This window comes from Phyllosticta citriasiana, assembly GCF_038021145.1.
Source record: "Phyllosticta citriasiana strain CBS 120426 chromosome Unknown IWZ02scaffold_15, whole genome shotgun sequence".
NCBI lineage: Eukaryota > Fungi > Ascomycota > Dothideomycetes > Botryosphaeriales > Phyllostictaceae > Phyllosticta > Phyllosticta citriasiana.
In genome coordinates this window covers 846861-874285 of record NW_027117292.1, presented here as the reverse complement: position 1 = coordinate 874285, position 27425 = coordinate 846861, and the positions used below count along the sequence as shown (strand labels likewise).

At 54.6% G+C, this 27425-nt stretch overlaps 14 protein-coding genes across 14 annotated transcripts; 6 read left to right on the top strand and 8 right to left on the bottom strand.

The window, feature by feature from the left end:
- Positions 1-1304: 1304 nt before the first annotated feature.
- IWZ02DRAFT_92651 (uncharacterized protein) lies at positions 1305-1958 on the bottom strand. The gene is made up of 2 exons (XM_066771423.1): positions 1855-1958; positions 1305-1797 (listed from the first exon to the last, which is right to left on the bottom strand). Exons 1-2 carry the CDS (start codon positions 1863-1865, stop codon positions 1350-1352), a joined length of 459 nt encoding a protein of 152 aa, XP_066619163.1. The 5' UTR covers positions 1866-1958; the 3' UTR covers positions 1305-1349.
- Positions 1959-4447: 2489 nt separating this feature from the next.
- Positions 4448-5577, bottom strand: IWZ02DRAFT_92465 (Snf7 family). The gene is made up of 4 exons (XM_066771422.1): positions 5302-5577; positions 5159-5236; positions 4822-5037; positions 4448-4726 (listed from the first exon to the last, which is right to left on the bottom strand). The coding sequence occupies exons 1-4, from the start codon at positions 5335-5337 to the stop codon at positions 4463-4465; spliced, it is 594 nt and encodes a 197-aa protein (XP_066619162.1). The 5' UTR covers positions 5338-5577; the 3' UTR covers positions 4448-4462.
- A 7-nt stretch (positions 5578-5584) lies between these two features.
- Positions 5585-6609, bottom strand: IWZ02DRAFT_462264 (histone-fold-containing protein). The gene is made up of 4 exons (XM_066768269.1): positions 6460-6609; positions 6344-6370; positions 5977-6236; positions 5585-5920 (listed from the first exon to the last, which is right to left on the bottom strand). The coding sequence occupies exons 1-4, from the start codon at positions 6479-6481 to the stop codon at positions 5792-5794; spliced, it is 438 nt and encodes a 145-aa protein (XP_066619161.1). The 5' UTR covers positions 6482-6609; the 3' UTR covers positions 5585-5791.
- An 890-nt stretch (positions 6610-7499) lies between these two features.
- Positions 7500-8809, bottom strand: IWZ02DRAFT_509206 (short-chain dehydrogenase; the record flags this gene model as incomplete). Its single annotated transcript, XM_066770465.1, has 4 exons — positions 7500-7896; positions 7956-8326; positions 8391-8698; positions 8764-8809. 4 exons carry the CDS (start codon positions 8807-8809, stop codon positions 7857-7859), a joined length of 765 nt encoding a protein of 254 aa, XP_066619160.1. The 3' UTR covers positions 7500-7856.
- Positions 8810-9162: 353 nt separating this feature from the next.
- On the top strand, positions 9163-10616 carry IWZ02DRAFT_384817 (FAD dependent oxidoreductase; the record flags this gene model as incomplete). Its single annotated transcript, XM_066765358.1, has 5 exons — positions 9163-9337; positions 9391-9852; positions 9900-10291; positions 10342-10468; positions 10519-10616. 5 exons carry the CDS (start codon positions 9163-9165, stop codon positions 10614-10616), a joined length of 1254 nt encoding a protein of 417 aa, XP_066619159.1.
- A 96-nt stretch (positions 10617-10712) lies between these two features.
- IWZ02DRAFT_92428 (uncharacterized protein) lies at positions 10713-11225 on the top strand. Its single transcript, XM_066771421.1, has 2 exons — positions 10713-10960; positions 11033-11225. Exons 1-2 carry the CDS (start codon positions 10809-10811, stop codon positions 11121-11123), a joined length of 243 nt encoding a protein of 80 aa, XP_066619158.1. The 5' UTR covers positions 10713-10808; the 3' UTR covers positions 11124-11225.
- Positions 11226-11890: 665 nt separating this feature from the next.
- On the bottom strand, positions 11891-12988 carry IWZ02DRAFT_384819 (heterokaryon incompatibility protein-domain-containing protein; the record flags this gene model as incomplete). The annotated part of the gene is made up of 1 exon (XM_066765359.1): positions 11891-12988. A coding segment is annotated over one exon (1098 nt), but the record flags the coding sequence as incomplete, so codon positions are not given.
- A 752-nt stretch (positions 12989-13740) lies between these two features.
- On the top strand, positions 13741-14021 carry IWZ02DRAFT_494064 (putative TOM core complex subunit Tom6; the record flags this gene model as incomplete). Its single annotated transcript, XM_066769990.1, has 2 exons — positions 13741-13863; positions 13968-14021. The coding sequence occupies 2 exons, from the start codon at positions 13741-13743 to the stop codon at positions 14019-14021; spliced, it is 177 nt and encodes a 58-aa protein (XP_066619156.1).
- A 797-nt stretch (positions 14022-14818) lies between these two features.
- IWZ02DRAFT_384857 (heterokaryon incompatibility protein-domain-containing protein) lies at positions 14819-17362 on the top strand (the record flags this gene model as incomplete). The annotated part of the gene is made up of 4 exons (XM_066765364.1): positions 14819-15554; positions 15615-16629; positions 16663-16873; positions 17015-17362. 4 exons carry the CDS (start codon positions 14819-14821, stop codon positions 17360-17362), a joined length of 2310 nt encoding a protein of 769 aa, XP_066619155.1.
- A 629-nt stretch (positions 17363-17991) lies between these two features.
- Positions 17992-18420, bottom strand: IWZ02DRAFT_426574 (DNA-directed RNA polymerases I/II/III subunit 10; the record flags this gene model as incomplete). Its single annotated transcript, XM_066765906.1, has 3 exons — positions 18280-18420; positions 18171-18229; positions 17992-18118 (listed from the first exon to the last, which is right to left on the bottom strand). The coding sequence occupies exons 1-3, from the start codon at positions 18313-18315 to the stop codon at positions 17992-17994; spliced, it is 222 nt and encodes a 73-aa protein (XP_066619154.1). The 5' UTR covers positions 18316-18420.
- A 53-nt stretch (positions 18421-18473) lies between these two features.
- On the top strand, positions 18474-21758 carry IWZ02DRAFT_91878 (quinon protein alcohol dehydrogenase-like superfamily). The gene is made up of 3 exons (XM_066771418.1): positions 18474-18938; positions 18992-19782; positions 19833-21758. Exons 1-3 carry the CDS (start codon positions 18565-18567, stop codon positions 21710-21712), a joined length of 3045 nt encoding a protein of 1014 aa, XP_066619153.1. The 5' UTR covers positions 18474-18564; the 3' UTR covers positions 21713-21758.
- A 477-nt stretch (positions 21759-22235) lies between these two features.
- IWZ02DRAFT_494060 (uncharacterized protein) lies at positions 22236-23102 on the bottom strand (the record flags this gene model as incomplete). Its single annotated transcript, XM_066769989.1, has 1 exon — positions 22236-23102. One exon carries the CDS (start codon positions 23100-23102, stop codon positions 22236-22238), a length of 867 nt encoding a protein of 288 aa, XP_066619152.1.
- A 1776-nt stretch (positions 23103-24878) lies between these two features.
- On the top strand, positions 24879-26057 carry IWZ02DRAFT_462233 (uncharacterized protein). The gene is made up of 4 exons (XM_066768268.1): positions 24879-25105; positions 25158-25296; positions 25348-25435; positions 25502-26057. The coding sequence occupies exons 1-4, from the start codon at positions 25022-25024 to the stop codon at positions 25881-25883; spliced, it is 693 nt and encodes a 230-aa protein (XP_066619151.1). The 5' UTR covers positions 24879-25021; the 3' UTR covers positions 25884-26057.
- Positions 25538-27237, bottom strand: IWZ02DRAFT_477411 (uncharacterized protein). The gene has a single exon (XM_066769050.1). It carries the CDS (start codon positions 27065-27067, stop codon positions 25988-25990), a length of 1080 nt encoding a protein of 359 aa, XP_066619150.1. The 5' UTR covers positions 27068-27237; the 3' UTR covers positions 25538-25987.
- Between the last annotated feature and the right edge of the window lie 188 nt (positions 27238-27425).

Here is a 27425-nt window from a genome sequence, read left to right as displayed (position 1 = left end):
TCAGGCGTAGCTGCGGCCGCGGATCACCGCTCTCGAGACGTAGCTATAATGACTGGTGGCAACCCCCTAGGCGCGGCTAGGACGGCGGACGTCTGCTCCATAGAGGGGCTGTCTCCTTTGGACGTTTTCTGTAAATGTTGTAGTCGTCCGGAGAGGGATATAAACGAGACATTTGGCGAAATATCTGTACTCATTAGAACCGCGCTGTGCATTAGGGATTGGGTGGACATACACACACGATCGGAGTTTGTGGTGACGTGCGAACCTTTGAAAACGACGATTCTATTTCTGGCTGGCGCCCTTTGGTTTCTACCCTCGAGCCAGCTGGAATAACGTCAAGCAACGCAGATGTGGGATTGTGCGCCTGACAAATCCGGCGGGCGACAGTCCGATTGAATGATATTCCTAGACGAGTCCACGAGCTGCGGACTAGGCAATGGGCACACCTCCTGGTCAAACACATCCCTCCCTTTGGACATTTCAACCAACAACCGGGCAATCAGATCGTTGCCCTGACCGCGCTGAAGCTCGCCCATGAGCGACTCTGTTGATCGAAACGACTCGGACCTCGGCTGTGCCTTGCAGTGGTTCAAGCCAAAGCCAGACGAAATGGACCCTGAGTCGATCCTACTCAGGAACATCTCGCCACCCCGGCAGACCCGTTGCGACTTCTCGACTAGCAAGGTGCTTCACCGCTGGCCAACCCACTCCGGGCCTCTGATCTTTGTGGATCGTGGTTGCGTAGGCAATACCACCACGTTGCCGGGCGCGCAAGCAGCTTTAGCGGCAGCGGGAGTGGCAGAGGCCCTGGTGGGCGTGTTCCTTTCCTGGTGAAGATCACGCCCCTGGCACGAAGTGGCCGGGGGGTTCTCTTGCTCTCCAACATCGATGACGTGACGGTTGAGAAGAGCAGAAATGCCCAAAAGAAAGACGCTCCACGTTGACACGAGGACGGTTTGGCTGTCGTGGATAGCGAAACGCAGAAGTTTAACAAGCCAAGCGGGCAGCATGTTCAGCTGCAGGTGTTCCTCGCCTCACGGATCCTCGTCGCAGTCGAACCTGTCGATAACGGTGCGAACAACGGCAAATTTCGACGTTCTTCCCATAATCAACCCCTCGAAGCAGTCCGAGTGTGATTTAGGCGACAACGAAAAGATGATGTCTGGACAATACCGCTCTGGAATCTTCCGTCGACCCAGCGGCATTCCGCGAGAGTGCCTGGATGCGGACAGCGCAGCCAAAACCACTGGCTGGCAGTAATTGTATGGGCACCATCGCCGGCAAGTCCACGGGAGGAGGTTTCGGTAACACCGACTGACACTAGGGTGGATCCTGGCTGAGAATCGGCCTCAGCCACGTCTTGTCCTTTCGCGCCTGTGGAGGCGCCCAGCCTGTTCGAATGAGACATTTGGGGATGAACGATCCCGAGCAGTGTGGGCGGCTTCGATGTCAACGACGGGCTGGCCGCATTGCCTCATCTGTGCCTCATTGAAAACATTGACTGCGGCATTTCGACTGTAGACGCGCAGAGCGTCGGATTCCACCCGCAGAGTCGCCACGCGAGATGCCAGCGTCCGGAAATGCTGTGTGCTCAGCCATTTGGTGCGAAGCCCATGCAATGCGCTCCGGGAGGCCTTTTGCGTGGGGCCTGCCTTCTCCCTGATGTCCAAGCCCTTTACACTAGTTCCTTGAAATTGGACCGAGAGCAGCGAGACTCGGTGGAAGTCACCCACGAGAAGGACACTGAGGCCTCCAAACCGAAGCTTCATCATGACGCTCATTCTGAGCGCACGTGTACTGTGCAAGTCGTGAGAGTTGCACTAGCGGGCAGATGAAAGTAGCGGGGAAACTCACTATATATACATAATGACTGACAGACCAGTCAAAAAGACCCATGTCCGGAACAGCGCAACGGCAGAGGGGTTCAGGGAAAGGGGGAAGAATGGGCCCCTCAAGGCCTTGTTCTCCTCGCAGAGCAGGCCAACAGTTCGCTGTGAAAGAGCGCTGTGTCTCCCGTTGCGTGGTGCAGCGTCACAGCGAGAAGGCAGGGAATGCTGCGCAGCTGGTTGGCTCTGGATCTGGCCGCGCCTAGGCCACTCTGGCAAAGTGGGTGGAGAGAGAACTCGTTTTCCATCGACTTTTTGACTTGTTCCCGAATGATGACACCTGATATGGACCACAGCTCACCAAACGCAATTTGGCGATGGTCAAGACCTCTGCTGGAGCTAGCCGGCGTTGGCCTGGCCATTCTGGTGGACACAGATGTCAGGAGAAGACGAGCCAAGATCTGGGTGGCTGTGAGTTCTCCTGAGGAAGAAGGTAGGCAAGGTTCTTACCTCAGTCATGCTTCAACCAAGCAGATTAAATCAACCGAATTTCGTGAACCGGGATCTGCCAGGTCCTTGGCCACTCATCTTGGTGCTGCGAATTTGCAGGTCGCAAGCCGTCGACCCATTTGCGAGAGCCTGCAAGGTGGCGCGAATGTCGTAGAGGAGACTATCAGTCGAATCGCCTCCGCGGTAGCTGTACCGAAAGGGTTGCTTGACCAGCTTTCCACGAGAATTGTGCACCTGTCAACGCTGCAGACCTCCAGTGCACTGCTAGGAAGGTTAGCATTAGCCGTTGAAATGATGGATTTGGCTTACTGACCGACCACTGTCCAGCAAACACATGGCGGAGGACAGTTCCTGGAGAGACCAAACGAAGCACTCCAAATGCCGATTCTCCAAATTAAAAACCGTCGAAACTTGGTTTCCGATGGAGAAGGAAGGGAAGGAGTGTGCTTCTTGAACAGTTCGCTGCACCGAGCGCGCCAGAGCGCCAGGGAATGGCTCGACGACGATTTGCGCGGGCAACGGGAATTAGAAAGGCTTGGGCTACGCGATTGGATGTGTAGTCGATGCCGTGCTTGTGACATCTAGAGCAGTGATTCCGCGGGTCGAGCTGCCTTGCCAGTTTTTGACAAGACAATGCCCTCTTAACCTGCAGATGCTCTCTGTTCCGAAGCCCGGAGGACACAAGTTGCAGAAGAGCCACATTCGGGCAGCCCACAGCGGCAGGGCTGATCTCGATGAACAGCAAAGATCCCGAGTCTGCAGCTCCGAGTTCTTGTCCGACCGGCGGGCGAGCTAAGTGCGACTCGGAGAGGGAATAGAGGAGGGATGTATATATATAACGACAAAAGGAGAGAGGCAGGTCGTCGAGACCGGCGTGTGGCAAAATATCAAAACGACAAGATAAGACGAGAGAGAAAGTGAAGGATGAGATAGGGTGCGCTCAACCTCTCAACACGACACGACGAACGGAGCGAATGGCAAGAAAAACGGGTGCAGCAAACAACAACAGCACAGCATACAGCAAAAATACAAGGAGTACAAAAGAGAGAAATTTTTGAGAGGTTTTGAATTTTTAGGGGCAGAAACGAAAAGAAACAGAGACAGAGGAAGAGGCGAAGGGCAGAATACTTATACCACTAAGCAAAAGGGAGATCATGTAACGACCCCAAGAGGCTTAGAGACACCTTGATTGAAGTGACGACTCACTTACTGCAACTTTCCCGCTGCAATGCTCCGCCCTGGCACCATTGCACACCTCAATTGGTAGTGATGAACGAGGAGACAGGACACCAGGCCTAGTCATGGATGACATATCGAGCGAGCTGCCTCAACCAAGCCATGGATGCTGTGATAGAGCTTGAATATGCCCTGCACGTACCTCTCGGGGGACCAAACAGCGCAGATTTGCGTGCAAAGACGGCCATAGTAGTCTAGGGTTGGGCTGAGGCCACCATCTCGCAAGGCTGCATTGGCATGCAGAGGCTGCGACGTGAAGAAGTCTGCACCCGTGATGTGTCTGTGCTCTATGAAAGCTGCACAACATTGAGCATTTCATCTTTTTGTTCGAAGAAAAATGTCAGACTGTAGGCGATGAGTGAGGAAAGTGGAACAACAAGAGAGACGAGTCCTGTTGGGAAGACAGTCTTTCTTGTGTGTCCATATCAGGACAGCGGAGTCGTATGGGAAACCCCCGAAAGTCTAGTCAACCAGGGCATGTGTGTTGATATTGCGGGATACTGCAGATACGAAACGGCAAAGGTCTTTGGAGGCCTGTAGGTGCAACCTGACTGACAACTCGGTCCTGTCCCGGACTGCCCCAACCTCCTCGCTACAGTTGCTTTTGGCGCCAACGTGGAGTTCTGCGGGAGAGCGGCGCCTGAAAATTCGTAAAACGGATGCTGCAACGACAATGTAGTTCGTTTAAGTGGGAGCGTCATCGCGTGCAAGGTGATAAGTGTCTTGACCTGTACTGGTCTCTTAGTCGACAACAAACTTCTCATGATACCTTCCATGGGCCCATCCCGAACGCCGCAAACGCCAATGATTCGAGGTTTCACAAGCCCCGCCCACGCCTCTCGTCGTGGCCATTGTCTTGACCGTTCCTTTCCCCTTCGTCGTTGTGGTTGCTAATTCCTCAAAGCTCGGAGTCTCTCATTCAAGCCGTCCTCCATCTCCTCCGTGGGTCCGACCTTCGCCTTGGCCGGCGTAGCGCTGTTGAGCTCCTGGTTGATCTCGACGCCCGCATTGTCTGCCGCCTGAGCCATGAGCCTGTCAACGTCTTCCTGGGGCGTGCCGACGGCCGTGGCCGACGAGGTGGCATTCTCGTAGTAGCCCGTCGCCACGTCCAGGTCTTCGAACTGCGTTTCGAATTTGTCCATTACGGCAGAGATCTAGTGGACAAGTCAACAACAACGAATGAGCGGGTGGGGAGAGCCGGGGGGTTGGCTTGGGGTATCTAGGGACTTGCTGGATGGTGACGACGTACCTTTTCCAGATCCATACTCTTCATGGCCGAGTCCATGCCCTTGACCACGTTGGCCATGCTGCCCGTCACCTGGCGCATCGTGACGGCCGTCTGTACCCTGCTGCTCACGGCGTCGATGCGCGATGCCAGGCGCAGCAGGTTCAGCTTTTCGTTTTGCTTGCGGATCGCGTTTTGCGCGTAGATGCGGGCGATATCGTTGTGCCCTGCTTTCATGGCCTAGTGTTGCAGCTCGTCAGCGTGCCTGCCTTCGTTGTTGTCCAACGCCAGTGCGCCCATATCTTCGCGATGCTGCTTTGGTTGCAGCACAGGCGGTGAGCCAAGGATGGAGAGTTAGTACTTTTTCAAGCCGCGTCTTCTCCGACTGCTCATCTTTTCCTGCCTTTGCGGCTTGTCGGTTGAGCTGCTTCGCGGTGAACTGCGACGTGGGAGGGCTGGTTAGCGCGGGGTTGCGTATCTCGGTGGAGAGAGCGGAGGACGTGCCTTGAGGTTGAAGAGGGCCTTTTCGAGACCGGACATGGTGGGCAAACGCCTAAGGGTGTTGATGGCGAGATGAGGATTGCAAGGTAAAAGTTGTTATCGCAACAGCTGAGGTCGAAGCTTTCTTCGCAGAAACTAGCGTCTTGGGATGTTGAGGCACTTGGGCTGAACTGGACTGAAGACCGCCGGTCGCCCAGACGCGGCGCTCGCTTCGGAAACGTCATCGGGCGCCAAGCGGCTCCCCGAATGAAGCTTTCCTCTCGCGCCTCCGCTGGGTCACACGCCATTTTGTCTTTTTAGACCATGATAATCATTTCATGTGTTTGCGTAGAAAAAGCGAGATACGAAGCCATGCGTCTGGTATGCCCAAATCCTGTATGCGTGCCCCTTTGACCGCCTGGCCTGGCCCCAACGCCGAACGCCCGATGCATCTCCATACCTAACGCCAGAGCTCTCCCTCTACCTCAGCTCCCATGTCGCACTGTCGTTACTTTCATGATTCTTCGTGGGGCCCCGAGTTGAATTTGTCCGTTGCTGATCTGAACAGTTCCTGTTGCTGTCTGATGAGCTCCTCTGTGCTGAGGCCACTCTGCTCCATCTTGCTCTGCTTCTTTTCCCGGTTCTGCAGCAGCTGTTAGCCAGGCCAAGACAAAGCGGGGCGTTGAGGGTGGGACGCACCGCCTGCTGTCTGCGTTGATCCGCTGCGACTTGCATAATCTCATCGACGTAGTTGCCAAAGCCAAACTCTTCCAGCGCCGTCTTAACGTGCTCGCATGCGATCGTCTTCTTGGCCTCCTTCTCCGCAATGTCGTTGGCCTCGGAGGAGATCATGGTGATGAATTCGACGCAGCACTCAATCAGCAAGTCGCGAGTTTCTTTGGCAAACGAGACGCCAGGGTCGTTTGACAGGATCTCGTTGATGATCTTTTGGACCGTGGCTGCACTGTTGTTAGCGCAGCTCGGCGCAAGCGGGGCAGCAGCAAGGGAGCATCGTGCGTGTTGACGGCGCGTCTTCATTCCAGGACGATCAGGGGGAAGCGCGTACCTTTGGGCAGCGAGAGGTCATCGTTGCCTGTGTCCAAAGTCAGTCTGAGGCTTTTGCGACACGGTTGCGCGTGCCGATGGTCGAGTTTGGCCAGTAGGCAGGCGAGCGAAACCAACCTCCGAATTCGCGGTCGGACATAGCTGCAGGTGCGGACAGTGACTGTGGCGGTAGTTTAGGACAGGCTAGGGAGTGGGGATGGTCGAGGGTGCAGGGAATCGCGAGCCATCGTCATGGCCTTGTCGGACTGGGTTTCTTTAAATGCTATTTGCATCTCATGGTCGCACCGCAACTTCCGCGGGCGCACGGGCGGGCAAGCTTTTCGGAACCGGCAAATCCTTTTCGCCGTGTCTTGACTTTAGTCAAGGATCAGCCAAACTTTTTTCCCTCTCCTCCACAACCTCCCCGACTCGCTCTCAACGAGCATTTCTTCAGACAAACAATGGCTGACAACTGGTTCAGCCATGCTTCGTCACAAGGTAAGCTCTCCTCTTCCCTTCTTTTCCCTCCCCCACCTCCCAAGATGAGCAATCGTGTCGCCCCTATCAGACCTCTCTGTGGTGATTACACGTCCTAGCCAAACGGACTCTCTGAGACTTTTGCGCCTTTTCCACATTTGTCAATTGGCGTCGAGAGCACAAGCTAACAGCTCTCAGAGTTTGCAGTAGCGATGTTCAAAGATTTAGGAATGCGACCGCTCCAAGATGTCTGCACTTGACATGTCGAGGATGCGACGCAACAAGGCCATGCGCCCGCGCGCACAATCTGTTGAGATGAAAACTTTTCGCTGCTTCGCCTGCAATGTCCTGATGCAGGCCTTTTGAACCCGGTACACACTCAGCTCCGTCGCGTGAGCCCATGGCTTGGCGCGCTCGTTGCCTGCGCAAATTCCGAAGCCGTTGAACAAACGCAGCGCGACGTAAGAAGTCGTCAAACATTATCGCTGTTGTCCGCCAGCAACGAGTTCCTGTGTGGCGCCACGCCGGGAGATCGTACGATGTCTGCAGAGCGGCCCGCTCCATCGGCTTCCCGCCCGCATTTTGCCCTCCCCATGAATCTCAGACGAGATCGTAGGTGCTCTCCACTCTTCTCCGCAACCCGACATTGTTCTCCACACGGACGATGTGATGATCGAGAAGATTCAAGGAGTACTATCAAATTCAGACACGTCTTGTGACGAACATCCTTGACTGATGACCTGATCTCTCCTGACCCATCGGCGCTCATGATGTGTACGTGTGGCGGTGATGTTAATCCATGTAAGCCAAGGATAGGCGGTAGGTTGACTGGACATTTATGCGTCGACACGGTATGTCATTTTTCTTTTTTCCCCCGTCAAGTTGCAGTGATGACAAAAGATCACATTCCATGCTAAGACAGAAGGCTTCGCGCCTAATGTTGTCACATGTGTCGAGCCTTTTCATCTTTCACCTGAGCTACAAGATGGATTCTCTATCTGCAGTCTACTTGCACTTGGATCTTGGCTAACAATATCCAAGCCCAGGTTGCCTGCCGCTCAGGGCTCTTGGAAGGCCGAAATGGCTTGATCGTTCCAGCTGAGAAAAAAATTGTGAGCTCGTGGGGTCGCAAGGTTGGGTAGGACAAGACCACGTACCTGAGGAATTGGCCGGAAAGATTTTTGGGTGCATCTAGAACCAATCGAGCCATGACATTGCCCGGCTGTTCGGGCTTGAGCAACTTTCCACCTGATTTCAGACCCAAGAATTTTTCTGCATCCTTGGGGTCCATGTTCTTGTGGTGAGTTGATCGAATGTTAGTTTGCATGTCGGTGTCCACGACGCCGGGTCTGATGGACACGGTGGTGACGTCGGGCTCTTCGTTTGCAAGAGTCTGGGCCATGTGATTGATGGCAGCCTTGGTTGCTCCGTAGGCGCCCCATGCTGGATAAGATGTCACAGATGCGCCAGACGAGACGAGAACAATGCGGCCATTGGAGGCGCGCAGGGCGGGCAGGGCAGCCTTGACCTGAGGCAGAGGTGTAAGATGGTGGGTTTCTCAGTGCGCGGTGGAATGAATGGTGCAACGTTACCAGGGACACTGCGGAAAAGACGTTAATGTCGAACGCAGTCCTCCACTCGTCGGCGTCGGAGTCGCAGATCTTCTTGACGGGCTCGAGCACGCCGTGGTTGATGACCAGGCCGTCGATGCGGCCCCAGGTCGAGGTCGCAATCTCTGCAGCGCGGGCACCAATGGAGAAGTCGGCCAAGTCTCCCGACAGGGTCAAGACTTGGTCGGCATGTTCAGCACGGAGGCGTTCGAGTGGCTCCTTGGACCTGGCCACAACGACGAGCCTGCATTGCTTTTGCAGGAGGAATTGGGCGACGGCGAGGCCAATGCCTGCGGGTGAGGGTCCTTTCAGACGAGTGATGTTGTGGAAGAGGGGGGAGTGGCGACGGACGTACCCCTCGAAGCTCCAGTGACGACGACAACTTTGCCGAGGGAAGACATTCCTTTTGTGTGTGTGTGTGTGTGTGTGTGTGTGTGTGTGTGTGTGTGTGTCGATGGAAGTGGTAGAGGGGCGAGTCCAGTCCAGGGCGGCGGGCCGGTCCTTGAGCTGCGGCGGTTCCTGGGACTCCCGGTGGTGGACGTCATGGAATGCCGTGTAGCTACGGTACATGTAGTAGTAGGTGGGGCAACTGGGGTTGGACGGCAAGCGCCCTTTTGGGACTGACTGCCACTGATCGTATGACTTTTTCCCACTCCCGCTCCCAGCTTCGAAGGTCCAGGCGTGCAACAATGGCAAACAATAAAGCTTCCTCTTCTCGCAACCCCAATCCCCCTCTCCACCACCCTCTTCCCCCATGGCGACCCCCGCAAATACCGTCATCCTGGGCGCCGGCATAATTGGCCTCTCCACCGCCTACTACCTCTCCCAGTCTGACGCCTTTGATCCGAAAACAATTCACATTATTGAGCCCTCTCTCGAGCTCTTTTGCTCTGCCTCGGGGCTCGCTGGCGGCTTTCTGGCTGAAGACTGTGCGCTCTGCCCTGCATTTTAGTGTTCCACGCTCATACTAACCCGAGACCAGGGTTTGCGCCCAGTGTAGCGCCGCTCGGTGCCCTCTCCTTTCGTTTGCATCGCGAACTCGCAGACCAGTTCGATGGACGAAAGAAGTGGGGTTTCTGCCTGAGCACCGGAACTTCCCTCAGCCACGACCCGGACAACAGCGAGGATGCAGTGCTCGGAAGCGGCGAGGACTGGTTGGCCAACGGCACCAGTCGAGCCGAAGCTGCTGGAGCTCACGCGTTCAAGGAAGGCGAAGGACCAGCGTGGCTGATGAGAAAGAGTGGGAGCAGTTTGGAGGTCATCAGTCAAGACGGAAGCACCGCTCAAATTGACCCCAAGCGCCTCTGCGAATTCTTGCTCGAACAGTGTCGCGCGCGAGGAGTCCAACTACACCACCCAGCCCATGCGACTGCTGTCTTGACAGACAGTTCCGCAAACCTGACCGGAGTCCGAATCACCAACGCTGACGGAAAGGAGCAACTTCGTATGGCAAACGTCCCCAACTTTCAAACCCAGGCTGACCTCTCCTAGTCCCATGTGCCAGAGTCGTCGTCACTGCAGGAGCATGGACACCCAGAGTCTTCTCCGCCCTCTTCCCTCGCGCCCAGTTGCGAATCCCAATCTCTGCGCTCGGCGGACACTCGATACTCCTCCGCTCACCTCGCTGGACTCAACAAGATGAAGGCCAAGGCTGCCATGCTGTGTTTGCAACAGACACTCTTGGATTTTCGCCAGAGCTCTTTAGCAGGATTGGAGAGGAGCTGTACATTGCTGGTCTCAACACCACTCAGGTGCCATTGCCGGAGCTGGCCTCAGACGTCACAATCAGTGAAAAGGCCGTCAAGCAGCTTGAAGAGGCTGCCGTGACCATGTGCGGTCTTCCCGAGAAACCAAACGACCTGACGATATTGCGCAAAGGCTTGGTGAGCTCAAGGTCTGTCTAGCTATCTACATTCGAGCTGACTGTCTGCAGTGTTTCCGTCCCGTCACGTCAAGCGGCAGACCTATCATTTCTCGCGTACCTGATGCGAAACTTGGTGTCCGCACCAACGGAGGTGGAGATGGCGGCGTCTTCCTGGCCGCCGGCCACGGCGCATGGGGTGCGTGCAGTTCCCTATTTGAGAGTTTCCAGCGACTAACAAGCCTGTAGGCATCACGCAATCTCTCGGCACCGGCCTCGTCCTGTCAGAGCTGCTCCGCGGACAACCAACTTCCGCCAACATCAAAGCCTTGGCTTTGCCTGCCTGAGCTCTGGCTCCCATAGATCAACCGACACGTTGCCTCCAGATCCTCATCCACATCCTCTCCCACAAGTACATTACACTCCTCACGGCACGAGACACGTAGACTGGAGGTCTCCACTTCTCACCCAAGACGCTAGACTGGTCATAGCTACCTTGCAATCTTGCTGCAACATCAGCACACTTTAATCAACGAAGCATGCCTCAAAGCTTACTTGCTGCCGCTTTCGGATTCCTCCCACGGCTTTTCCACTCACTCCCTTCACACTCTACTCTTATCAACGCACGACGGGGTTTCCGCACAAGATCGGATTTCCCGGACGGTTTGTTCTGGGCGGACGGAGAAACAGAGTACGCACACACATGCTTTTCACGAAGGAAAGGACTCCATGGCTCATGCTCACTTATGACACACATCGATAGATCGGTCTGGCGCTTAAAAAGGATGGACGGATGGGAGGAAGTAATCCAGTCGTTTTTTGCTCTTTGTGCTGAGACTGTTTGTGTGCTATGAGTCACTCTTTTAATGCCACAGGGTGTCAAAAAACATGATAATGATATTCCTGGGATCTGTCAAGGGTAGCTAACAACAGCCCCCTACTAATTGCCTTGTAGACTATACGGATGCTCCCAGTTTGCGCTCTCTGCCGACCTACTTTTGTCGTGTGCCACGACTTTCATCACCTAGTATCGAACCCTTCTCCCTTGGCTTAAGGATTAAATTATCGTTACCTTGCAATTTTCACCAGACCACCCAAAACGGTCATCAGTCATTCCTGCGACGGGCGTGCGTGGCTCGTCATAAGTCGCAACCATCAGCATACCCACCCGGCGAAACAACCGCCCTGAGTATCTACCCACTGCTGTTTGGACTTGCTCGAGCATCATGAAAAGAGTGTTCCATTGGCTGGCTGCTGCCTGGTAACCAGCAAGTCGCAACGCCCACGATGGAGCCTCGGTGTCGCGATCGATGGAGCCATGCAAATCCCTTCGATCACGCGCTTCTGTACCGGGAGCTCCGAGCAAGGCATTTTTCAGAACCTCTTCGAAGAAACCGTCATCGGTGACGACCTTGTTTCTCAGTGACACGGCTACGCTTCGCACGTCTGGCCTCTTGATCGATGTTGCTGCAAGAAACACCAGGAGACCACTCAAGTCGACTCTTCCGAATACTCGTTTGGCTGCTTTGCTTGTATTTGTGAGTTGCACACTCGCAAGATCGACATCGCAAAACCGTTCATAGTGTAGACCTCTCTCGAGCTGGTCCTGCAGGGTCCAGGTCACCGGACCATCCCAAGCTATCCAACTCCATGAAGGCGCACGATCCCTTCGTGGAATCACCTTGGCATAGGGGTTTGTTGCCCACATGAGATCCTTGAACAACGTCTCCTGCCACAATCCGACAATGTACGTGGGGTTCTTCAGGAGAGTGTGGGCGAATTGAGGCAAACCAGTCTCGAACATTGTGACCACACCGGCCAGCGCCACCATTTTGTCACTCTCGAATGTCAAACCTCTTTCTGTAAAGTTCTGCGCAACATGTCGCCACGCTCTTTCTTGCGAGGTGACGCCCAGGCCCGCAGTCACCAGATTCAGCACGACGTTTTTGTTTTCAGTTTGAAGGACATGCGGTTCCTTTTCAGAATAGAATCCTGCCGGGCAATTCCACTCGATGTGGCCGCGCCCCATCTGAAGTACTGCGAATGCAAGCACATGCTCCTGGAGGCACCAGCCTCTGCCACCCAGAGGGTGGAAAGTGTCGGACATGTCTATAAAGGCGCGCTGAATATACACGTCTTCGCCTTTCTGAAGCCTCGCAACGCGAGCAGCTCGTCGGAAACCCAGCCCGGCTTTACTTTCTGGACTGCTGTACGCTGACAAGACGAATGCCGCTTGTTGGTAAACCTGACTCATGAGCAGTGCTTCTCTTTCCCAGTCTCCATCGTCGTCTTGGATGATGCACAAGGCATCTATCCAAATCCAGCGAATGCCGAGTTGCCGGATTACGAAGAGGGCGTCTCTAAACGTCGGTGGTAATGTTTCCTCAGGGATGCCTTTGGCTGTGAAGGCGTCGAACGTCTTGTGGAGCAATCGCGTCTCAATCAACCCACCCCAGCAGTGACTCAAAGCGACGTAGATGTCACTTTTGCCATGTGACAAGACAACCTTGGGCGGGTTGCTTTGTACGTCAATCACCCTGGTCGGGAGCACTGATTTCTTGCGATCACAGTTCTCGTGCCCTCTTCTGCAGTTGACACAGTCGTCCACCCAGCGGCGGATGTCGTGGTAGGGGGCATCACAAGGAAGCTCCGGGAGAATGTACTCTCCCGAAGTTGAGCGAGTGCTTGCGCCGAGTCTTTGTAAAATGTCCAGAGGCATGCTCAGCAGCAAGTAGTCTTGGCCCTTCCAGCTTGGAATCTGTCCCAGATGCGCATACACACCGTCAATTTCCGGGCAGTCGGATCTGAAGCTCTCTATGTATACCCAGACATGATCCCAGCTTGGCAACTGAGCGTCGTCACTCCCGAAAAATGGATGCGGAGCGTTCTTGTTCCACATTGATTCAAGAATGACTTCGCAAAGTGGACAGCTGCTGAGAGCATGCTTTTCATGTAATGACCTAAAGAACTCTCTAGAGTTGTGTCGGAAATGATGGACGACTTTTTCTCCGCTGCGAGACTGCCAAATACGCGGGCATTTGAGGCTGAAGTCTTTGGCCAAGATGTGCTTGACCAACTGATGGCAAGCTGGGCATAGTGAGTCGCTGATGTGGAAAGGGATCTCCTGCGGTTCATGATTGTGATAATCAGAGATCTGCGGCATGGATATGTCAGGGTGATCAAAAAGACAAGTCGTTGTTGTCGTGAAGTCGAAGGGCCCCGTTCGTCAGGCAAATACATCGCCGGTCTTGGCAAGCTTAGTCACCCAAAAAAGTGAAGGAAGGTCCGGATGCGCGCATCATCGGTCCAGCTCCACCACCTCTCATCGCCAACCTCACGTCCACTGTTGCCCAAGACTCCAACGTATCAGTAAGAATGCACACTCACCGTGCGCCGCCAGCCCACTGATTTTCGAGCCCAGAATTTCCCTCAACACCCGTCAAACTACCACTACCACACCGATCAACCACCATGCCTGTCAAGCGCGCGGTCTACGCTGGCTCCAAGAAGGAACAGGGCTACTTCGGCTCTGCCTGGTCCACCGTCACCTCGTCCGACAACCGCACCATGGTCACCGCCCTCGGCATGTTCGCTGTACGTACACATTCGCTTCCCGACCAATCATTGTCCTATCCAAGCACATAGAGCATCAATAAATTAATGGAATTGGCCACGAATGCTGACTGGATCTCTGAAAGGCTGGCGTCGTGTTCTTCAACAGCAGCTGGAGCGATATCATGATGCCTTTGTAAAACGCTCTCTTCAGCGGATTGGAGAGGCAACCTGGAGACGAGACGAATTCAAAAAGGAAGATATACCCGTGAACAACGGAGATCTAGGGATATGGCCCGATGCGGGCTTTCAGAGACGGTGAGGGATGGATCTGTATATTAAGTATTGCATGATCGGGGCGTCTGGTATTGGGTCATTGAACGCAACTCTTTTCAAGCATCACCTGGCAGGACCATCTCGAGCCGGTGGCTCAAGAGGCAGTGCAAACATGGCAATTTTCGAAAGGCCATGCCATTTTGACGTCTCCAGCGCTCCAGTCGAGCTGGTGGGGTCTAAACTCGAGACTACCGATGCCAAATGGCGTGCTGGTAAATGACCAGCAAACCATTCTTCAACTTCTTTTGACTTCCTTCCTTTTTCCACTTAAATCGCTACCTACAAAGGCTATTCCCTCATGGTGTTCTCACTTATAATCTTCTCTCTTTCAAAGTCTCGTTTGTTCAAATTCAGTTCATCTTCAAGGACTGATTTCAAAGCTTCATACTGGCCTGTAATCTCATCGTTTCAAGCTCGATATCACAGGTCAACGAAAGCAGCTCTGCAGTGGGGGCTGATTGATTGACGCGCAAAGACATGGCTTACTCACCGCCAATCCAGCTCATGGCCCCCAATTCGGAGCATCCAAGACACAAAAGCCCAGTAAAAGAACATCGCCGTTGCGATTTCCGACCTGAACTTGGATGCTCCGCCCGGGTCACACCAAAAGGGCCAAACAGCACCTAGCACACTCGCCCCGAATATTTGGGAAATTTGAGCTATGGCAGGCACCATTTTCGACCGCTATCCGGACCCCGAGTTCACGAGGGGCGCATTCGATCATTTAGGAGACTACAACGCGACAACGTTCAGTCTCGCAAGAGCTGATGCGCTGAACGATGAAGCCACTCCTTGGCGCACTCTGAACAGCAAGATCCATCAGGAACAGCGGGACCAATGGGTGAGCAGCAAGAGGAAAGAGTGGGAAAAGACAGGCAATCTGAAATCTCCTGGCGAAGCTGTGGGCAAAAGCAGCAGCGGGATATACAGACCAATTCAGGATCAGTACGGCATCCGAGTGCTAGAAATTCATCCCGGCCAGCGAAACGAGAAGATAAAGGCCTCTTTGATCCACTGCACGGTCGAGTTTACATACCAGCCCGTTTCGATGGTGCCATCAGGCGGCGGACCCTACTTCACGCTTAGGACCAAGCACGCGCTATCCACTGACAACCTGGAAAAGCCTGTCTTCTACACGGCGCTGAGCTACACCTGGGGATCCGGCGGTTTCGACTGCGAGATTGAATGCGATGGCGGCTCGCTGCCCATCACTGCGTCGCTTGACGCGGCGCTCCGCCATTTTCGACAGAAAGACCACTCGGTAGTCATGTGGATTGATCAGATTTGTATCAATCAGAACGATGGCGAGGAGAAGAAGCAGCAGATTCCGCTTATGTCGAAAATCTATTCGCGCGCAATGAACACGGCCGTGTGGCTTGGGGAAGGAATTGACCGCCGTGGCGATGTGCCAGGGGCCAGCATAAACACCTGGAAGATCAAAAACGACGAGGAAGAAGGTGAAGACGGCATCATTGTGGCATTCGACCTGCTGCGCCAAATCCGAGTCATCCTGCAGTTCAACGAAGACAGCGTCGGACCACAGGACCTGCCACGACTGGCGCTGCCAGACGAGCACGCTGAATCATGGAAGGTGCTACGCGCTGTGTTCACGCGGCCGTGGTTCCAGCGGCTTTGGGTAATCCAAGAAGCCATTCTCTCCGAGTCGCCATGGATGGTGTGCGGCACGCGGCAGTGGACGGCGAACCCAACGCTCACCACGATGTCCTTCGACGAGTTCACCAACGCCTGCAGCACACTGCACCTCAGCGGCATTGGCAAACTGGCAGCACTCAACGGCGACGACGGGACCGACGGTGGTGACCAGTTGGCTTCGGGCAGCGGCATGGTGCTCAACCTCAGCTACCAGCGCGAGAGCTTCTGGCAGGCCGAGAGCGACCTGTCGCTGCTTGAGACGCTCATCTTCACGCGTTACGCCCGCTGCTACTTCGCGCACGACAAGATTTACGGACTCCTTGGCGTTTGCGGGCAGCGCGGTATCGCGATCGACTATGATCGGCCCCCGGCCGCGTTGTATCGCGATGTAGCTGTCATGTTTCTAACGGACGCTATCCATCATCTTGAAATCGTCAAGAAGCATCCGTACAGCACCGACATGCGCGTCTCGCTGCGCGACATTTTTGACGTGCTGATTTGCGTTGACCATGAGCCGGCAGACACAGACGCCAGCAACGAGGTTTGGTCGTCATGGGTACCGGACTGGCAAAGGCCTCGCGTGACGGAATCGCTGGGCCACTCGACCAGCACGCTGGCCTTTTACCAGGCAGGTGGCACCCTCGACCCGCAGCTTCGCATCAGCGCAGACAGACGCACACTGACGCTGCGCGGTAAGATTTTCGACGTAGTCTCCGATCTGAGTCCGGCATGTGCAGCGCCATATGTTGGTCTTCCCCCATCCAAAACCCGCGCAAACGACCTCCTTACCTGCCTTACCATGGCTCGCCGACGCCACCCGTCGTGTTCGGTGGGCAAACCATGCGCATGCAGTCCTCGCTGTCACTACGCGGGCGGTACCATCTTCGACGCCTTCTGGCAGACGCTCGTCGCCGGCAAAGACGAATCGGGCAAGCAGGCGTGTCCGGCGAGCTGGAGCCTCGTTTTCAGTCTCCTCCTCGACGCCGCGACGGGCGCGCCGTACGCGCTGCCGGACCAGACGTACGACAAGCGCCAGCTGCTGCCTGACGGCCACCCGGGGAAAGTGACGGTTGCGCACTTGGGGAGTTGGGGCAGCGAGGACGGCGGCGAGCGGAAACAGCAGCGGCAAGCAGAACCGCTAAACACTCCCACCACCACCAAACAAAACAGCGGCACCACCGGCAAGAAGAAAAAGCCGAGCAAGCGCGGCGGCGCCATCGACTTCAACAACCGCAAACTCGCGCGCTCTTTCCACTCCGCGCAGACAGCGGCGCAGCGCGCGATGCGTAACCGGCACTTTGGCGTCACGTGCGAAAAGAAGCTGTTTGGTCTCTTCCCGCACCACGCGCGCGTCGGCGACGTTGTGGCTGTGTTTGCGGGCTGCCATGTGCCTTTTGTGTTGCGGCGGCGCCAGGGGAAGGGGAAGGGGAAGGAGGATGGAACGACGTGGCAATTGGTTGGTGAGTGCTATGTCCATGGGATTATGCGCGGGGAAGGGTTGAATGCTGTGGGCGGGGAGGAGGAGCGGTTGGATGAGATTGTGTTGGTGTGAGGGGGAGTTTTTGGGCACGCCTGGAACTATTGTGTCTGCGGCCATGGAGCGTTTTCACTCCTGCTTTGTTCGAGAAACTAGGAGCATTCTTGCGTCTAGCAGGTGTAGGACAGCGAACATTCATGAGGGCTCACCTTTGGAAGCCATATTTTGTGTGCCACAACTTTCATCACCAAGCCGCAGTTTGCAGCCGCACATCGGATCTCTTTGATTCTTGACGACCCAAACATCCAAGGACACTTCCGTTGCGAAGCCTGGGTCTCATCAGAGCAATGACCGCAGCGGCAGTCGTGTCAATGCTGCCATTGCGATCTTGACATGATGGGAATGGAAACGGAAATTAGACCTCAATGTTTGTCTCATCCAATTTGTTGATGAGCTCCAGACTCCAGTCCTAACTGTAAAATAACCTCACCCGTCGTATCCGGGATGCGAAACGCCCAAGACGCCTTAGTTTTGTGATGCCGTGCTCCTTGTCATGCCACGAAAGCCGCGAAGGCCTCAGTCCTGCTGTCTCGCGAGCGCGTTTACTGCCGCATCTCCGAGGGCCTGTCCACTCTGTCGGTCCTATCCTGACGCATGCGCTGGAGCTCACGCTCTGCCGTGTTGTACCTGTGTCTCTTGTCAGGTCAAGTGTCTCGAGTCTCAAAGTGTTTAGCATTCATGTACTTAAGCAGCTTCTCGATGAGATCGACGTGCGTCATGACCATGCGGCGGCAGCAGTAGCGGTTCAGGCCGAGCTCGTCCATGGCATCGCTGTATCCATGTCAGTTTGCGCGGTCCGGATTTAAATGCGACTGTCGAATACCCCTCCACCATGTGCTCCTCTACGAGCTTCTCGAAGCGCTCCCAAAGGTCACCAATCACCTGTGTCGAGTGAGTACAAGCTAGAAGCCGCACAAGTTGAGTGTGTCTACCTTGCCGCAAGAAAAGCACCGGACGGGGATAATCATGGTGGTAACAGCAGTGCGAGATCGCACGATCGGTTCAGAGGTTCAGTCCGGGGCGACAGGTGGAAAGATGGAGCCGGATCGCGTGAGGTCAAAGGTTGAGTTGTGTTGAAGGAAGAAAGTTGGGCGCGCGGAGGTTAGCGGGCAAATCCCGCGCGCGTCCACCGCCTGGCGCACAGACCGTCGAAAAGTTCAACCACGGCGCGTCTAACACCAAAAGTTCAACACCAAATTCTCGGCATCACCGGCGCAATGTCGAGCTCCACGGCCCCCCAGGGCAGACCCACCACGCCGCAGGATGCGAAGCGCAAGAGAAAGGCCAAGGACTCGACGGCCAGCAAGCATGGCGCCAAGCGCATCAGGACCAAAGAAGAGGATGCCGCAGCCAACGGAACACCGACCGACGAGAAGCAAGAAGGTGGAGCCGTTGTTCTGAACACGGAATCAGCAGTCTCGCAGATTGAGCAGAAGCCTGAGAAAAAGAAACAAATGGAATTGGCAAAAGAAAATGGCGATCTTGTGAAGCCAAAGAAGAAGCGCAATGACGAAAATGGCCGTTGGTATGCCTCTGAGCCGGTCGGAGGACGATTCCTCCAGATAGATCCCGTGTTCAGCAGGGACGAGAAGTAAGTTTGTGTTTCGAGTACGTGCGGATAATCTTCTGACTGGCTACCTGCAGATACATCATGTTTGCGACGTCTAAAGCCGTTCTCATCTACTCCGTCGCAACCTCTCTCCTCGTCAGGACGCTGCCTATGAACAAAGGCCCCCTTGTCGCAGCATACGCTTTGTCGAGTGTTCATGCTGATCGCCTTTGGGTCTCTGATGCTGCCGGATTCACAGTGCTGTGGGACTGGGTCAATGGAAAGAAAATCGCTCGGTGGGACCTGTCTTCTCGCGTTCGAGGAATCGCAACGGCTCCTTACAATGAAGGCAATGGCAACATGGTCGAAACACTGTTTGTGTGTGAGAGGGGAGAATATAGCACCATCACCGCACACCGGTTGCGGAGACCCAAGGACGGCAAAAACTCTGAGGCTATCCCTTTGCTGAGGACGAAGAAACCGATTACAGGCTTCACTGTGGCGGCCGCAGGCAATACCATTGTTGCTTCTTTCAAAGACGCCTTTATGGTAGGCAAGGCCAAGGAAAATGCCGTGGCCACTCTCCAGGACCTTACGTTCGTTTGGCGAGAGTTGAGATGTAAATCTCCCATCACCTCCATGGACCTCAGAGTTGAACGCCAGTCATCCACGCAAACCCCCGCCAAGTCTGCTGGAAAAATCAAAGAGTCTGTCAACGTGGCCATTGGATGTCACGATGGCAGCATCCTGGTCTATGATGACATTGTTAACAAGCTCGTCCAGCTCGAGCAAGTAAAGAAGGAGAATCAGGCTTCTCAGACTTTGGCTCCTCGCCGTCTTCACTGGCACCGCTATCCCGTTTCCACAGTGAAGTGGTCGCTAGAGGGTAGTTGTCCCTTCTTATTTCGTTGAGAGTGTTAGACTGACCACCGACAGGTGACTACATCATTTCTGGTGGCCAGGAAACTGTTCTGGTAATGTGGCAGACTGAGACTGGAAAAAACAGTTTTCTCCCACATCTTACATCTGCTATTGACGCAATCACTGTCTCGCCCAGTGGTGCTTCTTACGCCGTCCAACTGGCAGACAACTCTATCATCGTGCTGTCGACGACTGAACTCGAGCCAAAGGCGCACGTGGCTGGACTGCAGTCACAAATTTTGTCAAAAGAGACGGGTGCCAATGGTGCAGACTCCGGGAAGGAGAAACTGGATGAGGTCTACCGCACTCCCGCAGCAATCAACCCCCAGAACTCCAACCAGCTTTTGCTTGCTGTACCTGTCTCGCAGCCCAAGACGGAGACGAACGAGGTCCATCTCCCGGCTCCGTTCCTCCAGATCTACGACATCTCTTCGAATTACCACGTCTCTCGTCAAGCGATCACGCGGAACAATGCAACGATTTTCACAAATAGCCCCGACGCCATAAAACTGCGTGAGCCAGATGTTAGACACCTGCAACTCAGCAGCAACGGGAAATGGCTCGCGACCGTGGAAGAGTGGGTCCCGCCATACGAGGACGTGGAGCATCTGGCCGCAGACAAGAAGATGACCGAGGAGGAACGGAATGCTCGCCGCGAAGTCTATCTCAAGTTCTGGATGTGGAATGAAGGCAAGAAGCTGTGGACTCTGGAGACGCGCATTGACGCGCCCCACCAGTTCACTGAGCGGATGGGCTCTGGCCGTGTTTTCGACCTCAAGTATGACCCCAACAGCACCACTTTTGCAACGGTCGGTGAAGATGGCTTTGTCCGCGTCTGGGCGCCCAAAACCCGACTGCGCGACGGCACTGTGGTCCGGGGAAGCACGGGCCAGGGGTTCGTAACTTGGTCGAATCGTCATTCGATCAAGCTCGAGTCTAGTGTGGAAAGTCTCGATGCCAATTCTGAGAGCCTTGGTGCGCTGAGGCCCGTCCATGCCCGCATCGCTTACTCTCCCGATGGGTCTGTTCTCGCAGCGAGCCAAGAGTTTTACGGTACCCATAGTCAAGGCCTCGTACACTTCATCGATCCGGCGTCTGGTATCATTCGCTACTCTCGTGCTGGATTATACAGCAATGGCCTTGTTGACATTGGGTTTTCCGGTAGTCGTTTCATCATTCTCTCCAACTCGCTCAGCTTGTGGGACTTGGTCGACGACGAGCTCAGCTATGGATACAGCTTCCTACCCTTGCAACTCTCCCGGGCACAAAAGGCCGAAATGGCCCACCTCGCCATCAACCACAATGACGGCACCTTTGCCGTATCCCTCCCGGCAGAAGATCCGCGCAAAAAACAAGCAGCGGCCAAGGCCGACAGCAGGACCACGGATCGCAAGAAGCCAGACTTGCAGAGCCGCCAATCCAAGGTTGTCGTCTTTGATCCGTCGTCGCCGCGCCCCATCTACTCAGTGAACATTCCAAGGGTCGTCACTGCCTTGCTTCCCGCCCAAGGCTCAAAGGGATACGTTGCGCTCAACACCGACGCCGAAGTTCGCGTCATCGCGCCGAGATCAGCCATGGGTCTGCAGCTTGTCGGCGCCGTTGCTCAGGCAGACGAGGCACTCACCACCTTCCACCAGGAGGAGACCATGATTGAGGCGCCCAAAGAGGAAGACGAGGACGATGAGATGGATGACGTCGAGGTGCCGCTTCCAACGGCAGAAGACATAGAGGACTATGAAGATGCGGAAGGCGACAAACCCGTCGTGCGCTCAGAGAAGCTTGCTCAAGTTTTTGACGTCGGGCCCAGCTTTGCCCTGCCTCCGGTCAGGGATCTGTTTGATGCCGTAGTGCAACTGTATGCCAGGAAGCCGAAGGCTGTAGAAGCTGCCGCATGATTACAAAGCATCAAGGCGTTTGGAAGCGTTTGGAAGAGCGGAGGGGCAATTTTATTTTGCATCTGTCAAAAAGGCTGCCTGGTTCAGAAGTACTAGTGTGTAGATAAGCGCGTCACTGGATTTAATTTGCAGTTACGGAGTCGAATTTCACCTCTCCATCCAAATGTCTCCTGATATCTATCCCTCGACTCTCCGACCAGACTTGACTTCGACCTGCGTTGGCGTATCCCTCGTTGGGGCGACAGCCTAAGACATCTCGTGTACTCATGGCGGTCCATGGTTAGGACTACGCAGGGCTTCTTCTCTACATCCTGACCTGGCAGATTGGCAGCCTCCCTTGTTGAGAAAGACTTTTGCATTGATTCCCCTTTTCACCATTTTTCCCACTGCAACTTCCTAAAATTTCATAACATAATCGACTTCGGACAAACGCCTCGCAACTTGCAAGCTTTTTTGCTCAGATGGTCCACCGCATCGCACGTACGCTCGCTAATGACGCCACGTAGTGTCTTCTCCTCCCCGGCTATCGCGTCCAGTGCCTCGTGTGTGTAGGGTTTCGCGGGGACGACGGGGCATTCAGCCAGTCTCTTCTCGGATAAAAGTGCTTGACGCCGTCGTCGGAAATGCGGGGGAACTCGAGAAAAAAGTAGGAGGCGCAATTGATCAGAGCAGCCTGCATCCTGTGCAAATCGATGCGTTCGTTGCAGCGCCAGACGCGTTCGAGCCTGCGGCGGTCGCGGGTGAGGCTGTCGCCCATGGCGACCCAGTCCTTGCGGCGCGCCAGCTCCTCGAAGAAGTTGTAGTCCGGCGCGAAGGAGCGGATCATTTTGCGGCGGACGTGTTCGTGCAGCTCCCATATCCACTCGTCGAGCTCGACGCCGTGGTGGCCAAACGCCCGCACGAGGCCCTCTTCGATGGACACCGTCAGTGGGAAGTCCTCCTTCATGCGTCTGCTACGGACCGGGATCTCTTGTGCCCTCAGCATCTCCAGCACCTTTTGCTCTTGTCCTAGCTTTTCGGAGATGGTGCGCCAGTCGGAGCCCATGTCGGATGTCGCCTGCACCACTTGGTCTAGCCGTTGCCTCGCTGTCAACACGTGATCTGCTAGTTGAGGGTACCATCTGTCGTATTCAATGTAGCTGCCGTAGTCCTCCCAGAGCCGGAGTTGCACAAGTTCGCGCGCTGCGTCGTTGACTTGGTCTGAGACGGAGAATCGCTTTCTGTTTTCGTGTCCGTGTTTGTACCGTGAGGAGGACTTGTGTCGACAGTGCGACGACCTGTGTTTTGTGTTTCCATAGTTGTGGTCGTCTTTTGCCTTTGATCTGAAGCTTAAACGGTGTCCAAAAAATGAGGGGATAAATGAGAGGGCTTTGTGGGTGCCGGGGGCCATTTTGGGGATTCTTCAATGGCCGCACGGAGTGTTGAAAGAATGGAGAGAATTTTGGGGGAACGGGGAGACAGATGCGAGACAGAGTTGCTTGTAGGCTTTTATGTGCTTCTAGGATGATAAACCTTGAGGAGACATGGCCTTTAAAAGGTGCTGCTACCTTGATTGGCTCCCTCGATCCCTCACAAAGCATCGCTGCAAACCCCTTTCCTCAACCACTCTATGGAGAGTCGCCCCTTCCATCCAAAGTTCCTAATCGTTCGACCACGAAGTCCTAACAATTAGTGATGGAGAAATTGGGTTTCAAAGCTCGCTGGTCATGTCAAGATTTTTTGGTCCGCAAAGGGGGTTGGCACTCGAGCACCATTCATCTTCTAACCACTTTTGGTAATAGCAACCACCACAAGCTCAGTCGTGAGAGTCCATCATCGCGATTGGAGCGTGTCCTTTGCAGTATTCGGAAAATCGACAGCTGGCGCGAAAATCAAGCTAGAAACCATGTAGGAAGTTGGGGACCAAGCATAATAACAAGGATGTCATCCCCTTCGGCATGTCAGCATGTGCTATTTTTAGCTCCTGAACTGTCTACACCCAAGATGGCTCATCAGTAAAAAAGAGGAGATAGAGGGCGAGTCCAGAACCTCGTCGTCGGTCCAACTCCACGAGGTTTCTGAGAGACTACACACAAGTAGACGGAACCGAAATTCGAGGGACAGCCTGTGTCACGATCGGTTGATTCGGCTGCAACAAGTCACCCACAAGGTCTGGGTCTGGGAATGAGAAAGGGTCGAAGACGACGTGGAGAAAATATGGGGAGGACAAATTTGCTTAAGATGAAGTCCCACCGCGACGAAGTGGAGGGCGAAAGGAGAAGAGAAAAAGAAAGAGGTCGGCGATGCACCTGTCAAAAAAACAAAAATGTGACAGCATCTTTTTGATGTCGTGTGTGTGTATTTTGCCCCTGCATGTTGCCAAGATCAGACCACGGGTGGATGGATTTTCGCCCTGCATGCCCACCGCCGCCGCCCACATGCCTTAGCCGAACACAACACCTCGCCATCCGTACGGACCAGTGTCCTCATTTGTTTGCCTGTTGATGCGTCCCGACGCGGGGAACCTGGCGAGCGCTCAGTCAAGTGCGGTTAAAAATGATCAAGATGGTCCCGGATCGTTCTGGCTTTCCTTCTGCCCGCTGTTGCCTTTGACGTCGTCGTTCTCGTCCACCCCCCGGTCCCCATGCTCGTCATGCAGAAAAGAAGAAAAAAGGAGCCGTTGGGAGAAAAAGCAGTCGACATACCCCGGGACCAAACCGGACCCCACATAGCCAATTGAAACCCACGAATCGGATCGTCTTCCCAATGTGCTCGCGGACCACTTGTCTGCACAGAGCCGGCGTTCATGCCTCGTCCGCGGTGGCTGGGAACTGGGACTTCACGGCCTTGTTGTCTCGTTTTGTGGCGTTGCAGGACCTCTGCCTGCAGAACTGGTGACACGAACGCTGGTCCGAGGCCCATTTGGTCCTTGACTGGCCCAATAATGTGCGTTGCATGTGCCCTCGGGTCCATGCTCTTGTGCCATGCCTCATCGGATGGATGGCGCATCTCGCCTTTGTTCATCGTAGCCATGTGTGAGCTGAATGCGACGTGTGCATATGTCGACTCTCCAATGGAACCGCAACTCGTATACCCGATCCATCAGGATGGAGTCGTCCAGGACATGGGGCTTGCTTTTTAAATTGATCGCTTCCTTCTGGCAGCTCAAATGCGACTTTCTCTTTTATTTGGTCCCACCAGCTTCCAACTTTCTTGCTTCCAAAAGTATTTGTTTGGACCATTGCCCTTGTCATTGCTTTGCTTGACTCTTCCTCCATCTACCTCTGAATTGTTGTCTCTTTGCCAAACATACGCCATCGACATCGAACCATGAAGCTTTCCATCGCCACGTCCTTTGCCCTTGCGGCCCCCATCCTCGCAGCATACACCTCAGCTGATATTCCCACTTGCGCAGTATGTCCGAATATCCGATTGAGAGTGCTCTTTACTAATCTGTGGACTGCAGAATACCTGTTTCGAGGGGGGTGCACCTAAAGTTGGCTGCAGCGTTACCGACCAGGCCTGCCTTTGCGAAAACTCAAGCGACCTGACCGACGAGATCACGAGTTGCGTGACGACCTCGTGTTCGATCTCGGATGCGTTGAGTACGTCTTTGCTCGTGTTGAACCTTGACGAATGCTAACGTGGCGTGACAGAAACCCAGCAAGTCTCCAATGGAATCTGCGAGGACCTGTCGAGCTCCAGCAGCTCTGCGTCCGTTACGGCCGCGGCCACGTCGACAGGGTCAGTCTCAGTTTTCATTACGCTCCTCAGTTCCAGTTCAACTGCGACTAAGACCGACACCAACAGTGGTGCTTCCGCCTCGGACACTTCGTCGTCGGCAGAGACCGTTGCCGTCACCCTCACTGGAACTCTGGTTTCTTCGGGCACAAACACGGCCACTGTCATTCCCGTAGTCTTCAACACCACCTCTGTCCCCATCAATGGCACCATGACCTCTATCACTACTCCTGTGACGCCTGCCGCCAACTCAACGGCGTCGTCCACAAGCACAAGGACAACTTCGGCTGACAGTTCCACTTCAAGCGACTCTGACACCTCTTCCGCCAGTGCCACCAGTACCGGAGATTCAGCAAGCGCATCGTCGACAGCCGGAGCCTCAACCTTCAACGAACACGGTGGATTCATGGCGAGTTTCGTCATGATGGTGGCGGGAGTGATGATGTTTTAATTGGCCTCGATAATGTCAGACTGTAGTGGGGACTGTCTTCGATTCTTCAGCATTGGGATAATTGGATGGATCCGCGTTGAGTGCTAATAGGAAAAAAAGCATCGTTAGGTTTTGATAGCATCTTGAAATTTACTGGACCAAGTCGTGAATTCGTCGTCTTTGGCCTCCCAGGTTTGTTTGACCAGTTCCGATGCCCTCACGGCATCCGAGCAGCATTTGTTGAAGATTTCGGCGGCTTCTTCGCCGTCTAAATCGTAGAAAGACGAGGCCATCTCGTCTACGGTTTCCGGAATACTCTGAAGAATGTCCATGAGTTGGTCGAGTGTCTCTGTCGTTTGGACACTAGTCTGCTTAGGCAGCGCCTTCAGCCTTCTCTTCACAAGTGCCTGGTAGAGCACAGAGATGGTCTTGGTCTTCTTGAGCGACTTCTCGAGTTGCTCCCTCAGCTCCCTGTTGCCCTTGGGCATCTTGTCCCCGCCAAACATGTCATCGAATTCCTCGTCATCACCGCTGTCTTCGCATTCGTCTTCATCATCCTCATCATCTTCACCCCATTCTTTGAGCTCTTCCACGGCGTCCAACAGCGTCGCCTTCCACTCTTCCACACGTTGTACCAGTATGCCAGCAAATCCGGATTGTTGAACCTCCATCAAGGCATCGCAAGCTTCCCATACCACGCCTGTACTGCTGAGGGTGTCTCTCCCCTCTCTGCCATCCTGCTCTTTGCCTCCTCCATTTCCTTCGTCGAGCACCCTCTCAGCCATGCCTTTGATCTCGACCGCTTCCTCGGAGAATGCAGACAAGATCCTCCTTACTCTTGCCCTAGTTTCTTTTTCGACCAAAACTGGCATTTTGTGCGACGCAGTAAGCTGAGAAGCAAGCTGCACACCACCCATCATGGCTGGCAACACAGTCCCGCTGACTTCGCGCAGCACTTTCGTGATCGCGCTGGCGGTGAATGGTTTGTTGATGAGCAGAAGCGATAGCTTGGTAGTATGCGCGCGGAGGAGTTTCGCAGAATCGTGTAAAAGAGCCAGCGGGTCAATGTTTTCGTCGAGCGGCGCCGAAGCTCCATCTTGGGAGGGGTTCGTCAGGGTTTTGAGAAATTGTGAGAGCAAGGTCGAAGTAGATTCGGCCAAATCGACCAAGGCCTTGAGGTCTGTCGGAGTAGACGCTGGCGCCATTGTTGCAAGGGGCTTATGGAATGCTCCGCTCAGGAACAGTCCCACGTTTGAGCGCTGCGCCTTTTCCAGTTGGCTGTCAGAATCACCTTGAGACCACAAAATTCAAGATCGCAGGACGAACGCGATTCAGTTTCTGATTAGTCAGGATATCACTTGAATCGCGATCATGGCGACCACAACCCATCGCCTGGGATGCTGACACGTCTCGAAAACCCAACACCCAACATCCGCACTTCACACCCGTGAGACAAAACTTTTTCATCATACCAGTTCCCAGTCGCATCGATTGAGTGGGCCACGGTGACTAATTGAATGAGAAGAAACTAAGCCACCATGTGGCGCAACAACACTGTGGCCG

Excerpts from the sequence above, each read along its gene's own strand:
- IWZ02DRAFT_92465 (XM_066771422.1), bottom strand. The coding sequence starts at position 5,337 with ATGTCCGGTCTCGAAAAGGCCCTCTTCAACCTCAAG. Across the intron at positions 5,038-5,158 it reads AGAAGACGCGGCTTGAAAAA|GCCATGAAAGCAGGGCACAA; the intron begins GTACTAACTCTC and ends CTGCAACACTAG. Across the intron at positions 4,727-4,821 it reads AGAGTATGGATCTGGAAAAG|ATCTCTGCCGTAATGGACAA; the intron begins GTACGTCGTCAC and ends CTTGTCCACTAG.
- IWZ02DRAFT_462264 (XM_066768269.1), bottom strand. The coding sequence starts at position 6,481 with ATGTCCGACCGCGAATTCGGAG. Across the intron at positions 6,371-6,459 it reads GTCCGACCGCGAATTCGGAG|GCAACGATGACCTCTCGCTG; the intron begins GTTGGTTTCGCT and ends CTTTGGACACAG. Across the intron at positions 6,237-6,343 it reads TGACCTCTCGCTGCCCAAAG|CCACGGTCCAAAAGATCATC; the intron begins GTACGCGCTTCC and ends ACAACAGTGCAG.
- IWZ02DRAFT_92428 (XM_066771421.1), top strand. The coding sequence starts at position 10,809 with ATGCCTCAAAGCTTACTTGCTGCCGCTTTCGGATTCCTCCCACGGCTT. Across the intron at positions 10,961-11,032 it reads TGGGCGGACGGAGAAACAGA|ATCGGTCTGGCGCTTAAAAA; the intron begins GTACGCACACAC and ends ACACATCGATAG.
- IWZ02DRAFT_91878 (XM_066771418.1), top strand. The coding sequence starts at position 18,565 with ATGTCGAGCTCCACGGCCCCCCAGGGCAGACCCACCACGCCGCAGGAT. Across the intron at positions 18,939-18,991 it reads GTGTTCAGCAGGGACGAGAA|ATACATCATGTTTGCGACGT; the intron begins GTAAGTTTGTGT and ends GGCTACCTGCAG. Across the intron at positions 19,783-19,832 it reads AGTGAAGTGGTCGCTAGAGG|GTGACTACATCATTTCTGGT; the intron begins GTAGTTGTCCCT and ends GACCACCGACAG.
- IWZ02DRAFT_462233 (XM_066768268.1), top strand. The coding sequence starts at position 25,022 with ATGAAGCTTTCCATCGCCACGTCCTTTGCCCTTGCGGCCCCCATCCTC. Across the intron at positions 25,297-25,347 it reads TTCGATCTCGGATGCGTTGA|AAACCCAGCAAGTCTCCAAT; the intron begins GTACGTCTTTGC and ends GTGGCGTGACAG. Across the intron at positions 25,436-25,501 it reads GCCGCGGCCACGTCGACAGG|TGGTGCTTCCGCCTCGGACA; the intron begins GTCAGTCTCAGT and ends CGACACCAACAG.
- IWZ02DRAFT_477411 (XM_066769050.1), bottom strand. The coding sequence starts at position 27,067 with ATGGCGCCAGCGTCTACTCCGACAGACCTCAAGGCCTTGGTCGATTTG.